Genomic DNA, 12643 nt, shown 5'->3' on the forward strand with positions numbered 1-12643 from the left:
CATGTGCCAGATGCCCTTCCAAGGGTGCATATATATTTTTTTCTTTTAGAAAATTAAATTTAACATGGTGACATTGATCAAAATAGAGTACATAGGTTTCAAGTAACTGTTTCTACAGCATTTGAACTATTGATTATGTTGTATACCCATCACCTAAAGTCAATTCATTTTTTGTCACTGTATATTTGTCCCTCTTTACTCCCTTCCCGCACTCCTCCCCCACATTCCCCTCTCCCTGGTAACCACTTTATTTTTATCTATGTCCATAGGCTTATATTTTGTTAGATAATTTCATCTTTACCATAACATCATTAGGTAGTAAAATAGTGATAATGATAAAGAATATGCCATGAATAAAGGCACTGGACTCTCATTACATTCAGTTCTTCACTACTGTGAAATCTTTCATGCTGTGTAAGTTGATAGCAACAACTAAAGGCCTTCCCACATTCCTTACATATGTGTGGTTTCACACCAGTATGAATTCTCTGATGCTAAGTGAATCACTCATTTAAAGTCCTTACCACATTCCTTACATTCATAGGGTTTTTCACCAGTATGAATTCTCTTATGTTGAGAAAGACCTTAGATAGAACAAAAGGCCTTTTTACATTCTTTAAATATATTATACAGTTTCAAACCTGTATGAATTGTCTGATGATAAATTAGTTGAGAAGTAAGTCTAAAGGTTTTCTCACATTCCTTGCATTCATAGGGTTTCTCCCCAGTATAAATTGGCTGATGTGTTTTAAAGTGTCCAATATGACTGAAGGCTTTCCCACATTGTTTACATTTATATGGTTTCAAATCAGTATAAATTATTTGATGTTGAATAAGGTATGAATGAAGCTTAAAAGTCTTCCCAAATTCTTTGCATTCATATAGCTTCTCGCCATTATGAATTCTCTGATGTTGTGTAAGTTGAGAGTCTCTACAGAGGGCCTTTCCACATTTCTTACAATCATAGAGTTTTTTCACTATTATGAATTCTCTTATATTTAAAAGGCTTGATCCCCTGCTAAAGGCCTTTCCACAGTCCTTACATTCATGAGGCTTCTTACCAGTATGACTTCTCCGATGTTCAATGAGTAAATAGCTGCGAACAAAGGCCTTTCCACATTGTTTACATTTATATAGTTTCTCACCAGAATGAATTTTCCTATGTTGTTAAACCTTGAATGATGACCAAAGGCCTTTCTACATTCCCTACAGATACAGGATACACACCAGGATAAATTTCTGGTGTAGACACTTGTTGGTACAATCTGAAAGTTTCCCCACATTCCTTACATTCATAGCATTTCAAATCATTGTGAATTTTCTGATGTTCAGTAAGGTGAGAATGACATCTAAAGGCCTTCCTACATTGCTTACATCCATGGGGTTTCACACTAGAATGAATCATCTGATGTTGAATAAGCTGTGAATAAAGCCTAAAGGCCTTCTCACTGGATAATACATTCACGCTGTTTCAAACCAATGTGCACTTTCTATGTTTAATAAAATGCTGGAGAACTAGAAAGGCCTTTCCACATTCCTTTCATTTACAGGGTATCACACCACTGTGGTCTCTCAGATGTTCAGTAAGGTGTGTACATTTTCTAAAGTCTTTCCTACATTCCTTACATTCATATTCCTCTCTAGTGTGAATTATCTGATGTAGAGGAAGGGATGTATGTTTTCTGAATATCATTGGACTAAAATATCTCACTTTTGGCCCCTGTTGTTTCCCAAATTCAACTCTGCACTGTGGGTCATTTCTGAAAAGAAACTGTAAACTTTAAGGTATGAAGTTATTTTATATATATTTTTTGTCTATTAATATAATAGACAATATATAATAGATAATAATATAATAGACAATATACAGACAATAATATAATAGATAATATATTTTATTGTCTATTAATGGTATGAACTTAATTCATAATTGCATTTTTATGAAGGTAATTTGTTGGTTTCAGTTGTGAAATCAAAATCTGAAAGAAAACGAGAAAACAAACAGATGCTATTTTCTTGTACTGGAGGTGTTGTGGGGCCTTCTTTTTTATAAAAATAACATTAAATTGACAAGTATATTCATTAGAAGTAAAAGGGTCATAACATTCTAAAATACTGTCACAAAAATTTTTTAGAGACAAGAAGGACTCAGAAAATTATAAAAGTCACAAGAGAATGTAAAGTTTGTTAGTAGGCAAAAAGAAAAAAGTAGTTCTCACATTTAGTTGGGGTTCAGAATTACCAAGGGAACCTATTACATATACTACCTTTTAGATAGCCACTGAAACTGGGCGAATCAGTGCAGGAATAGGTCTTGGTGGTCTATCTACCATTCTAACATTATCAGCCAGACGGTTCTCTGTGTAATTGTTTTTATGGTTTGTCTTTATCTTAGAATGAAACCCAAACACATATACATTATCTTTGTCCCCTGTATCTTACCGCATGGCATCTTTTCAACTGCTAGAACACATCACCACCTTTCCCATCACCTGGGGCTTTATGCAGGTGCTCCACTTTTCAGAAATCTTAGGTGGTTTCTTTTAATTACCATCTTCAGGTGTTGCAGGTTAGAAATCACTTCGTCAGAAAGGTTGCCTCTGCTAACTCTAAGTAATGTTCATAATGTTTTTTGCTCTTACATATAAATTGTCTTATTTGTTTTACCACTTATTTTCTTATTCTATAGCTCAAGTTTAGATGCAAAAATCCTTTCTTTTTTTAATCCAGTTAGAAGAGGGGAGGTAATACAGACTCCTACATGCGCCCTGACCGGGATCCACCTGGCAAGCCCACTATGGGGCAATGCTCTGCCCATCTGGGCATTGCTCCATTGCTCAGCAACCAAGCTTTTCTTAGTGCCTGAGGCAAAGGCCGTGCAGCTGTTCTCAGTGTCCGGCCTAACTTGCTCCAATCAAGCCATGGCTGCAGGAGGGGAAGAGAGAGAGAGAGACAGACAGAGAGAGAGAGAGAGAGACAGAGAGAGGGAGAGAAAGAAGTGAGAGGAGGAACGGTAGAGAAACAGATGGGCACCTCTCCTGTGTGCCCTGATTGAGAATCAAACTTGGGACATCCACACACCTGGCCAGTGCTCTACCACTGAGCCAATCAACCAGGGCCATAAAAATCCTTTCAACTACCACTGAAAAACAAGTTCCTATCACAAGGTAAGTATTAATTAGTCATAGAGTAAAATACTGAATTTGAAAAAAATAACTTAAATGAAAATAAAGGTAAATAAGTTGGGGAAGATAGCTGGGTAAAGTAACCATTTAGATTTTGAAAATAATGTAACAGTTATTAACTATTTCTCCCTGATTCTAATGTCTTACACCTTATTATGGTAAATTATTCTTTTATCTATCATTTATACTACAGATGAGAAAAATGCACATCCAAACTAGCTCAAATATATAAATGGAAAATAGTGATACTGATCTTCCACTCCCCTGCAGGAGGGGAAGAGAGACAGAGAAAGAAGCGAGAGGGGAATACTGATACTGATCGCTTTCTTAAAAAAATATACAGTACATATCTCTTATCACTATTGTTCAATCCTTCCTGACTTTTTTCTGTTTTAATCTCAATAAAGTTAATTAGATCTTGTATTACATTCATCAAAAGTCTTTTCTTTAACTTTATTTAGAAAATTAACTTTAACAGGGTGACATTGATAAATAAAGGTACATAGGTTTCAGGTAAATGTTTATATAGCATTTGAACTGTTGATTATGTTGTATACCCATCACTCAAAGTCAAATCATTTTCCATCACCTTATATTTGTCCCTCTTTATACTCTTCTCCACCACATTTCCTTCCCCATGGTAACCACTTCACTTTTATCTGTGTCCATGAGTCTCAGTTTTATATCTCACCTATGTGTGAAATCATACAGTTCTTAGCTTTTTCTGATTTACTTATTTCACTCAGTATAATGTTCTCAAAGTCCATTCATGTTGTCATAAAAGTCACTATATCATCATTTTTATGACCAAGTAGTATTCCATTGTATATTTGTACCACATCTTCTTTATACAATCCTCTATCAAGGGACACTTAGGTTGTTTCCATATCTTGGCCACTATAAATAATGCTACAATGAACATGGGTGTGCACATATCTTTATGTACCAATGATTTTTAGTTTCCCCAGCACCATTTATTGAAGAGGTTTTCTTTGCTCCATTGTGTGTTTTTGGCTCCTTTGTCGAAGGTGATTTGTCTCTCTCTATATATGTGGTTTTATTTCTGGGCTCACAATTCTGTTCCATTGGTCTATATGTCTGTTTTTCTGCCAATATCATGCTGTTTTAATTATTGTGGCTCTCAATAGTATAATTTGAAGTCAGGTAGTGTGATACCTCCAGCTCCATTCTTTTCCTTCAGGATTTCTTTGGCTATTTGGGGTTTCTTATGGATCCATACAAACTTGATAACTTTTTGTTCTATTTCTTTAAAAAATGACACTGGGATTTTGATGGGGATTGCATTAAATTTGTATATTGCTTTGTGTAACATGGCCATTTTAACTATGTTGATTCTTCCAATCCATGAACATGGACTATCTTTCCATTTTATTGTGTCTTTTTAAATTTTTTTCAATAATGTTTTGTAGTTCTCAGGATATAGGTCCTTCACATCCTTCGTCAAGTTTATTCCTAGGTTTTTTGTTTGTTTGTTTGCAATTGTAAAAGAAATTGTTTGAGTTCATTTCCTGAAGTTTCATCATTGGCATATAGAAAAGCAATAGACTTCTGTATATTGATTTTTTAACCTGCAACTTTATTGTATTGATTTATTGTTTCTAATAGCTTTTTGCTGGAGTCTTTGGGGTTTTCTATACAGAGGATCATGTAATCTGCAAAATGTGCTACTTTTACTTCTTTTCCAATATGGATGCCTCTTATTTCTTTCTCTTGCCTGATCACTCTGGCTAAAACTTCCAGAATTATGTTGAATAAGAGAGAGTGGGCAGTCTTGTCTTGTTCCTGATTTTAGAAAAAAAGCAATCATTTTTTCACAACTTAGTATATTAGCTAATGGTTTGTCATATATGGCCTTTATTACATTGAGGTACTTTCCTTCTATTCCAATTTTATTGAGTGTTTTAAACATAAAGGGATGTTGTATCTTATCAAATGCCTTTTCTGCATCTATTGATAGGATCATATGGATTTTGTTCTTTGTTTTGTTGATGTGGTGTATTATGTTGATCAATTTCCATATGTTGAACCATCCTTGTGCCCCTGGAATGAATTCCACTTGATTGTGATGTATTAATTTTTTTAATGTGTTGTCATATTGAATTTGCTAGTATTTTGTTTAGGATTTTTGCATCTGTATTCATTAGAGATATTGGTCTGTATTTTTCTTTTTTGTGTGTTGTCTTTGCCAGGTTTTGGCATAAGGGTTATGTTGGCCTCATAAAATGTGTTTTTCTATTTTTTTTAAAGACTTTGAGAAGGATAGGTACCAAATCTTCTTTGAATATTTGGTAGAATTCACTAGTTTAGCCATCTGGTCCTGGAATTTTGTTTTTTGGGAGGTTTTTGATAGTTGTTTCTATTCCTCCCTGGTTATCAGTCTATTTAGGTTTTCCACTTCTTCATGACTCAGTCTAGGAGGATTGTATAGTGCTAGGAATTTATCCATTTCCTCTAGGTTGTTGAATTTGTTGGCATATAGTTTTTCATAGTATTCTACAACAATTTTTTGTATATCTATGATATTTGTGGTAACTTCTCTTTCATTTTGGATTTTGTTTAATGAGTCCCTCCTCTTTTTTCCTTAGTGAGTCTAGCCAGTGGTTTGTCAATTTTATTGGTCTTTTCAAAGAACCACATCTTTCTTGTATTCATTTTTTTTTTTTTTTTTTTTCATTTTTCTGAAGCTGGAAACAGGGAGAGACAGTCAGACAGACTCCCGCATGCGCCCGACTGGGATCCACCCGGCACGCCCACCAGGGGCGACGCTCTGCCCACCAGGGGGCGATGCTCTGCCCATCCTGGGCGTCGCCATGTTGCGACCAGAGCCACTCCAGCGCCTGAGGCAGAGGCCACAGAGCCATCCCCAGCGCCCGGGCCATCTTTGCTCCAATGGAGCCTTGGCTGCGGGAGGGGAAGAGAGAGACAGGGAGGAAAGCGCGGCGGAGGGGTGGAGAAGCAAATGGGCGCTTCTCCTGTGTGCCCTGGCCAGGAATCGAACCCGGGTCCTCCGCACGCTAGGCCGACGCTCTACCGCTGAGCCAACCGGCCAGGGCCATTTTTTTCTATATATTTTTTGTTCTCTATTTTGTTTAGTTCTGCTCTAACTTTTACTATTTCCTTTCTTTTGCTGGCTTTGAGTTGCCTTTTTCTTTTTTTTTTTTTTTTATGATGTGATGTTAGGTTGTTTACTTGGGATCTCTCTTGATTATTGATATAAGCCTGTAATGATAGAAACTTCCCTCTTATTACCCCTTTCCCTGTATCCCAGAAATTTTGATATGTCATGTTGTCATTTTTATTTGTCTGTATATGTCTTTTGATCTATGCTTTTATTTCTTCTTTGAACCAGTCATTTTTTTTTAGCAGTATGTTGTTTAATTTCCACATTTTCATGGGTTTCTTTACTTCCTTTTTAGAGTTGTATTCTAATTTAAAAGTCTTATTGTCAGAAAATATACTTGGTATAATTTTAATCTTCCTGAATTTGCTGATGTTAGTTTTGTGGCCCAACATACGGTCTATTCTTGAGAATGTTCCATGCACAGTGGAGAATAATGTATAATCTATAGTAAGGCTATAGTAAGGGATAAAGAAAGTCACTGCATAATGATAAAGGGAGCAATACAACAGGAGGATATAACCACCATAAATACTTATGCACCTAATATAGGAACACCTAAATATATAAAGCAGATTTTGATGAACATAAAGGACGAGATTGACAGCAATAGTATAATAGTAGGGGATTTTAATACCCCACTAACATCAATGGATAGATCCTCCAGACAGAAAATTAACAAAGAAACAGTGGCCTTAAATGACACACTAGATCAACTGAATTAAATTGATATTTTCAGAACCTTTCATCACAAAGCAGCAGAATATACATTCTTTTCAAGTTCTCGCAGTACATTTTCTAGGATAGACCATGTGTTAGGACACAAAATGAGTCTCAATAAATTTAAGAAGATTGAAATCATATTAAGCATCTTCTTTGATTATAATGGCATGAAACTAGAAATTAACTACAACAGAAAAACTGAAAAATACTCAAACACTTGGAGGCTAAATAGCATGTTATTAAATAATGACTGAGTTAACAATGAGATCAAGGAAGAAATAAAAAATTTCCTTGAAACAAATGAAAATGAACATACAACATCTCAAAATCTATGGGACACAGCAAAAGCAGTTCTGTGAGGGAAGTTCATAGCATTATCAGGCATACCTTAAGAAGCAAAGTAAAGCTCAAATAAACAACTTAACCCTGCATCTAAAAGAACTAAAAAAAGAACAACAAATGAAGTCCAGAGGAAGTAGAAAGAAGGAAGTAAAAAAGATCAGAGTGAAAATAAATGACATAGAGTCTAAAACAAACAAACAAAATCCCCCACAAATGATCAATAAAACCAAGAACTGGTTCTTTGAAAAGGTAAACAAGATCGACAAGCCTTTAGCTGGACTCATCAAGAAAAAAAAGAGAGAGGACTCAAATAAATAAAATTAGAAATGAAAGTAGAGAAGTAACACCTGACACTGCAGAAATACAAAGGATTGTAAGAAAATATTATGAAGATCTATATATGCCAAAAATTGGACAACCTAGGTAAAATGCATAAATTCCTAGAAACATACAATCTTCCAAAACTCAATCTATAAGAATCAGAAAACCTAAACAGACCCATTACAACAAATGAAACAGTTATCAAAAAACTCCCAACAAACAAAAGTCCTTGACCAGATGGCTTCACAGGCGAATTTTACCAAATATTCAAAGAACTAACACCTATCCTTCTCAAGCTATTTCAAAACGTTGAAGAGGAGGGAAGACTTCCAAGCTCCTTTTATCAGGCAAGTATGATCCTCATTCCAAAACCAGGTAAAAACACTATGAAGAAAGAAAACTATAGACCAGGGGTAGTCAACCTTTTTATACCTACTGCCCACTTTTGTATCTCTGTTAGTAGTAAAATTTTCTAACCGCCCACCGGTTCCACAGTAATGGTGATTTATAAAGTAGTGAAGTAACTTTACTTTATAAAATTTATAAAGCAGAGTTACAGCAAGTTAAAGCATATAATAATAATTACTTACCAAGTACTTTATGTTGGATTTTCGCTAAGTTTGGCAGAATAAATCTTTATAAAACAACTTACTATAGTTAAATCTATCTTTTTATTTATACTTTGGTTGCTCTGCTACCACTCACCATGAAAGCTGGAACACCCACTAGTGGGCGGCAGGGACCAGGTTGAGTACCACTGTTATAGACCAATATCCCCGATGAACTTAGATGCTAAAATTCTCAACAAAATATTAGCAAATTGGATCTAGCAATACAAGAAAAAAAATCATACATCATGATCAAATGGGATTTATTCTGGGGACTTAATAGGGAAAGGATTGTCTCTTTAAAAATGGTGTTGGGAAAAGTGGATAACAATATGGAGAGAAATGAAATAGGCCTTTTATCTATACCACTAATAAAAATTTACTTGAAATGGCTTAAAGACAAATACAGAACCTGATATTATAAAACTAGAAAAAACATAGGGAACAAATCTCTCGACATTGAATGGGGCAATGATTTTTTGGACATGACACCAAAAGCACAAGCAACAAATGCAAAAATGAACATGTGGGACTCTATATCAAACTAAAAAGCTTCTGCACGGTAAAAAACATGCAAACTAAAAACTATATATAGCCTGACCAGTTGTGGCACAGTGGATAAAGCATTGACCTGGAATGCTGAGGTCACCAGATCAAAGCCTTGAGGTTGCTTGTACTGAGTGTGGGCTCATAAGTGTGGGTTTGCTGAGTTGAGTGGGGGAATCATTCACATGGTCCCAAAGCTTGACACCTTGGGCCCAAAGGTTACTGGCATGAAAAGCCCAAGGTGCCTGGCTTGATCAAGGAGACACTGGCTTGGTCTTGGTCAAGGCACATAAGAGAAGCAACCAATGAACAAGTAAAGTGAAAGCAATTACAGGTTGATGCTTCTCACCCTCTCTCTTCCTGTCTCTCTCTCTCTCTGTCAAAAAAAAAAAAAAAAAAACAACAACCAAAAAACAACCCATATATAAGTTGAAAACTATAGAATGGGAGAAAATATTTGCAAACATATCAGATGAAGAGTTAATATTCAAAAAATATAAATACTCATACAACTCGTCTTACCTGTGGTGGTGCAGTGGATAAAGCATCAACCTGGAATGCAAATGTCACTGGTTCAAATCCTGGGCTTGCTCAATCAAAGCACATTCAAGAAGCAACTACCACAATTTGATGCTTCCTGCTCCTCCCCTCCTCCCTCCCCCCTCCCTCTTTCTCTTTCTCTCTCTAAAAAAAAAAAACAAAACCCAAAACCCTCATACAACTCAATAACAAAACACCAACCTGGGCCTGACCTGTGGTGGCGCAGTGGATAAAGCGTCGACCTGGAAATGCTAAGGTCGCCGGTTCGAAACCCTGGGCTTGCCTGGTCAAGGCACATATGGGAGTTGATGCTTCCAGCTCCTCTCTCTCTCTCTCTCTCTCTCCCTCTCCTCTCTAAAATGAATAAATTAAAAAAAAAAAAACCAATCTGATTAAAAATGGACAGAGGAACTAAATAAGCATTTTCCCACAGAAGATATCCAAGTAATCCACAGGTACATGAAAAGATGGTCAACATCACTAATCATTGGAGAATTGCAAATCAAAACCACTATGAATTCTTGGCCATTTGGTTCAGTGGATATAGCATCGGATATAGCATCGGCCTGACATATGGATGTCCCGGGTTCAATCCTAGTCAGGGCACATAAAGAAGCGCCTGTCTGCTTCTCTTCCCTGCCCTCCCCTTCTCTCTCTTCCCCTCTTGCAGCCAGTGGCCGACTGGTTTGAGTGTTGGCCCTGAGCACTAAGGAGAGCTTGGTTGATTTGAGCATCAGCCCCAAATGGGGTGATCCCAGTTGGGACACATGCGAGAGTCTATCTCCCCTCCTCTCACTTAAAAAGAAACAAAAAACAAAAAAGAAACTACTGTGAGATTTTACCTCATACCTGTTAGAATGGCTGTCGTTAAGAAAACAAGAGATAGCAAGTGTTATTAAAGATATGGAGATAAGGGAAATCTTGTACACAAATAATGGGAATGTAAATTAGTTTATCCACTATAGAAAACGGTATAGAGAGGCTTTTCAAAAAAATTTAAATATAACTACTGTCCTGGCTGAGTAGCTCAATTGGTGGGAGTGTCGCCCGATGTGCCAAGGTTGCAGGTTTGATCCTGGTCAGGGCGCATGCAGGAATCAACCGTTGAATGCATAGATAAGTGTAACAACAGATCAATGTCTCTTTCTTCTAAAACCAATAAATAAATAAAATTTAATTATAGCTTTAAAAATAAGTAAAAATAAAAATATAACTACCACATGATAGAGCAATTTTACTTTTGGGTATATCCCTAAACAAAATGAAAAGAGAAGTTTGAAGATATATATGCACTTCCATTTTCACTGCAGGATCGTTCACAACAACTAAGATGAGTAAATAACCTAAGTGTCAGTAAGCGGAAGAATGGATAAAGAATTTGTGGCGTATATACAGTGGAATAATACTCAGCCAGGAGATAGGAAGAAATGCTGCCATTCACGACAACATGGATGAACCTTGAGGGAATTATGCTAAATGAAATGTCAAACAGAGTTAGACACTGTATGATATACTTGTAAAAACAGAGAGTAGAATGATGGTTACCAGAGACTGAGAGAAGGGGAATTGGGGATGTGTTAAGGTTACAAATTTGGAACTATTAGACTAAGTCCTGAAGAGCTAATCCACAAAATAGTGATGATAGTCAACAATACTGTATTATCAACTTCAAAGTTGCTAAAGAGACTAAATCTTTATTGTTCCCGGAATATAAATGAAATGAAAATTAGGTGAGGTGATAGAAGTTTTAGCTATCGCTAAGTTGTTAATAATATTGCAATACGTAAATGTTTCAAACCAACATGTTGCATACCTTACATGTTACATGCCAATTATATTTTAATAAAAAGAGCAAGAGTTGTGTGATATGATTCCTTAATTTGAACTCAAAGCAGAATTTTATTCAAGATATTAGGATGGATCCTATGCTATGCTATGTTTTCTCCAATTTCCTGCCAATGTAAGAAAACTAAAGCGAAGGAAAAGCGGAGAATTTTGCTGCTTCTGTTCACATCCTGTTTGATGATTGCATCTCCTTCTTACCGGTTCTTGGTCGTAAGTGAAACCAGGCCCGTGTAATAAAAAGGCTTGTTCAGTGCAGCTCAGTGCGTCCCTTTTATTATCTCTATTTTTAGCTCACAAATGGCACTCTTTTATAACTATTTCCCATTTATTTTTTCATGTTTTCAACTTCTGTCACTTGTAAATGGGAACAATGAGAAAATGAAAAAGCAAACTGAATTCTACAAGCACCTACTTTATTCGCAGTCCACCTACTAATTCAAAAGGAAAATCTCAGGCAGGTGGGAAGCTCCGCCCTACAAAGGATTCTGGGATGTGTGGTCCAGACGCTTCCTATGATCAGAACCCTTCCGACCGGGAAAGCGCCGATGTGTTACTTGTTCCGTGGGGGAAATAGGGGCATATAATCAAGTGTTATGCCTGTATGGAAGCATTTCGGCTACCAGAGGGCGAGGATACAAATCCTGCTTCTCTTTGGACTCCGGGGAAAATTGATTCAGGCAGTCGATGTCGGGGCTGGCATTATCTCCCCAGGAGGGCGGGCATCAGCTCTTTTCCCCTCGGGGATGCTGGGAAATGTAGTCCATGAGCTTCGCTAAGTCCGAGACACTTCCGCTGCAGGAGGTTGAACTCGCGGCCTTCGTTTCTATCGAGGAGGTGAGTGAGCCCCGGGACCCTGCAACCTCTTTCTGCTTTTCTGACCTGGTCGTGAAATCAGGCGACCCGGCCCTCGGTCACTGGGAAGAAAAGCCCCGGTCAGAGGCAGAGCGGCTTTGAGGGGCGGGGCGGCCGCCTGCCTTCCGCTGGCCCGAGCGCCTGCGTTTGGGGCGTTTCGCGAGTGCCCGGGTTCGGGGCGGACCCGGAGCCCACAGGGTTCGAGGGTCTCCGGGACTGTCTGCTGCTAACCCGCCTTCCCCGTCCCTTCCACATGCTCTGTCACTTTTTAGCCGTAAACATTGGATGAGAACTTGAATCTCTCTGTGCTTCACTTTCCTTTTTTATAAAAGGGGAAAGTATGAGCCTTTGCACATTTGTTTTGAGAATTAATGGTATATATAGTACAAGTGAAATGTTTTGAACAGTTCAGGCGTATGGCAAGGTGTTAACTGTTAATATTAATTTGTAATTATCAGAAAAGTGTCTCTCCGGAAGTTCCTCGAAATGCCACTGGCTCTTTCTGATCCCCTCAGAAAAGGAGGGTATGCGTGTCCTACTTG

General features: G+C 37.4%; 2 protein-coding genes across 2 annotated transcripts in view; one reads left to right on the forward strand and one right to left on the reverse strand.

Moving 5' to 3' along the window:
- Positions 1-311: 311 nt before the first annotated feature.
- Positions 312-4033, reverse strand: ZNF404 (zinc finger protein 404; the record flags this gene model as incomplete). The annotated part of the gene is given in 6 exon segments (XM_066372553.1): positions 312-513; positions 515-1169; positions 1172-1216; positions 1219-1771; positions 1873-1979; positions 3994-4033. Coding segments are annotated over 6 exon segments (1602 nt in total), but the record flags the coding sequence as incomplete, so codon positions are not given.
- Positions 4034-12068: 8035 nt separating this feature from the next.
- Positions 12069-12643, forward strand: part of LOC136398986 (zinc finger protein 234-like) — a 114526-nt gene continuing 113951 nt past the window's right edge. The window contains exon 1 of the mRNA XM_066373699.1: positions 12069-12083. The gene's annotated coding sequence lies outside the window, so the exon portion shown is untranslated. The remainder of the gene's footprint in view (positions 12084-12643) is intronic.

The sequence above is a fragment of the Saccopteryx leptura genome, chromosome 3 (assembly GCF_036850995.1).
Source record: "Saccopteryx leptura isolate mSacLep1 chromosome 3, mSacLep1_pri_phased_curated, whole genome shotgun sequence".
NCBI lineage: Eukaryota > Metazoa > Chordata > Mammalia > Chiroptera > Emballonuridae > Saccopteryx > Saccopteryx leptura.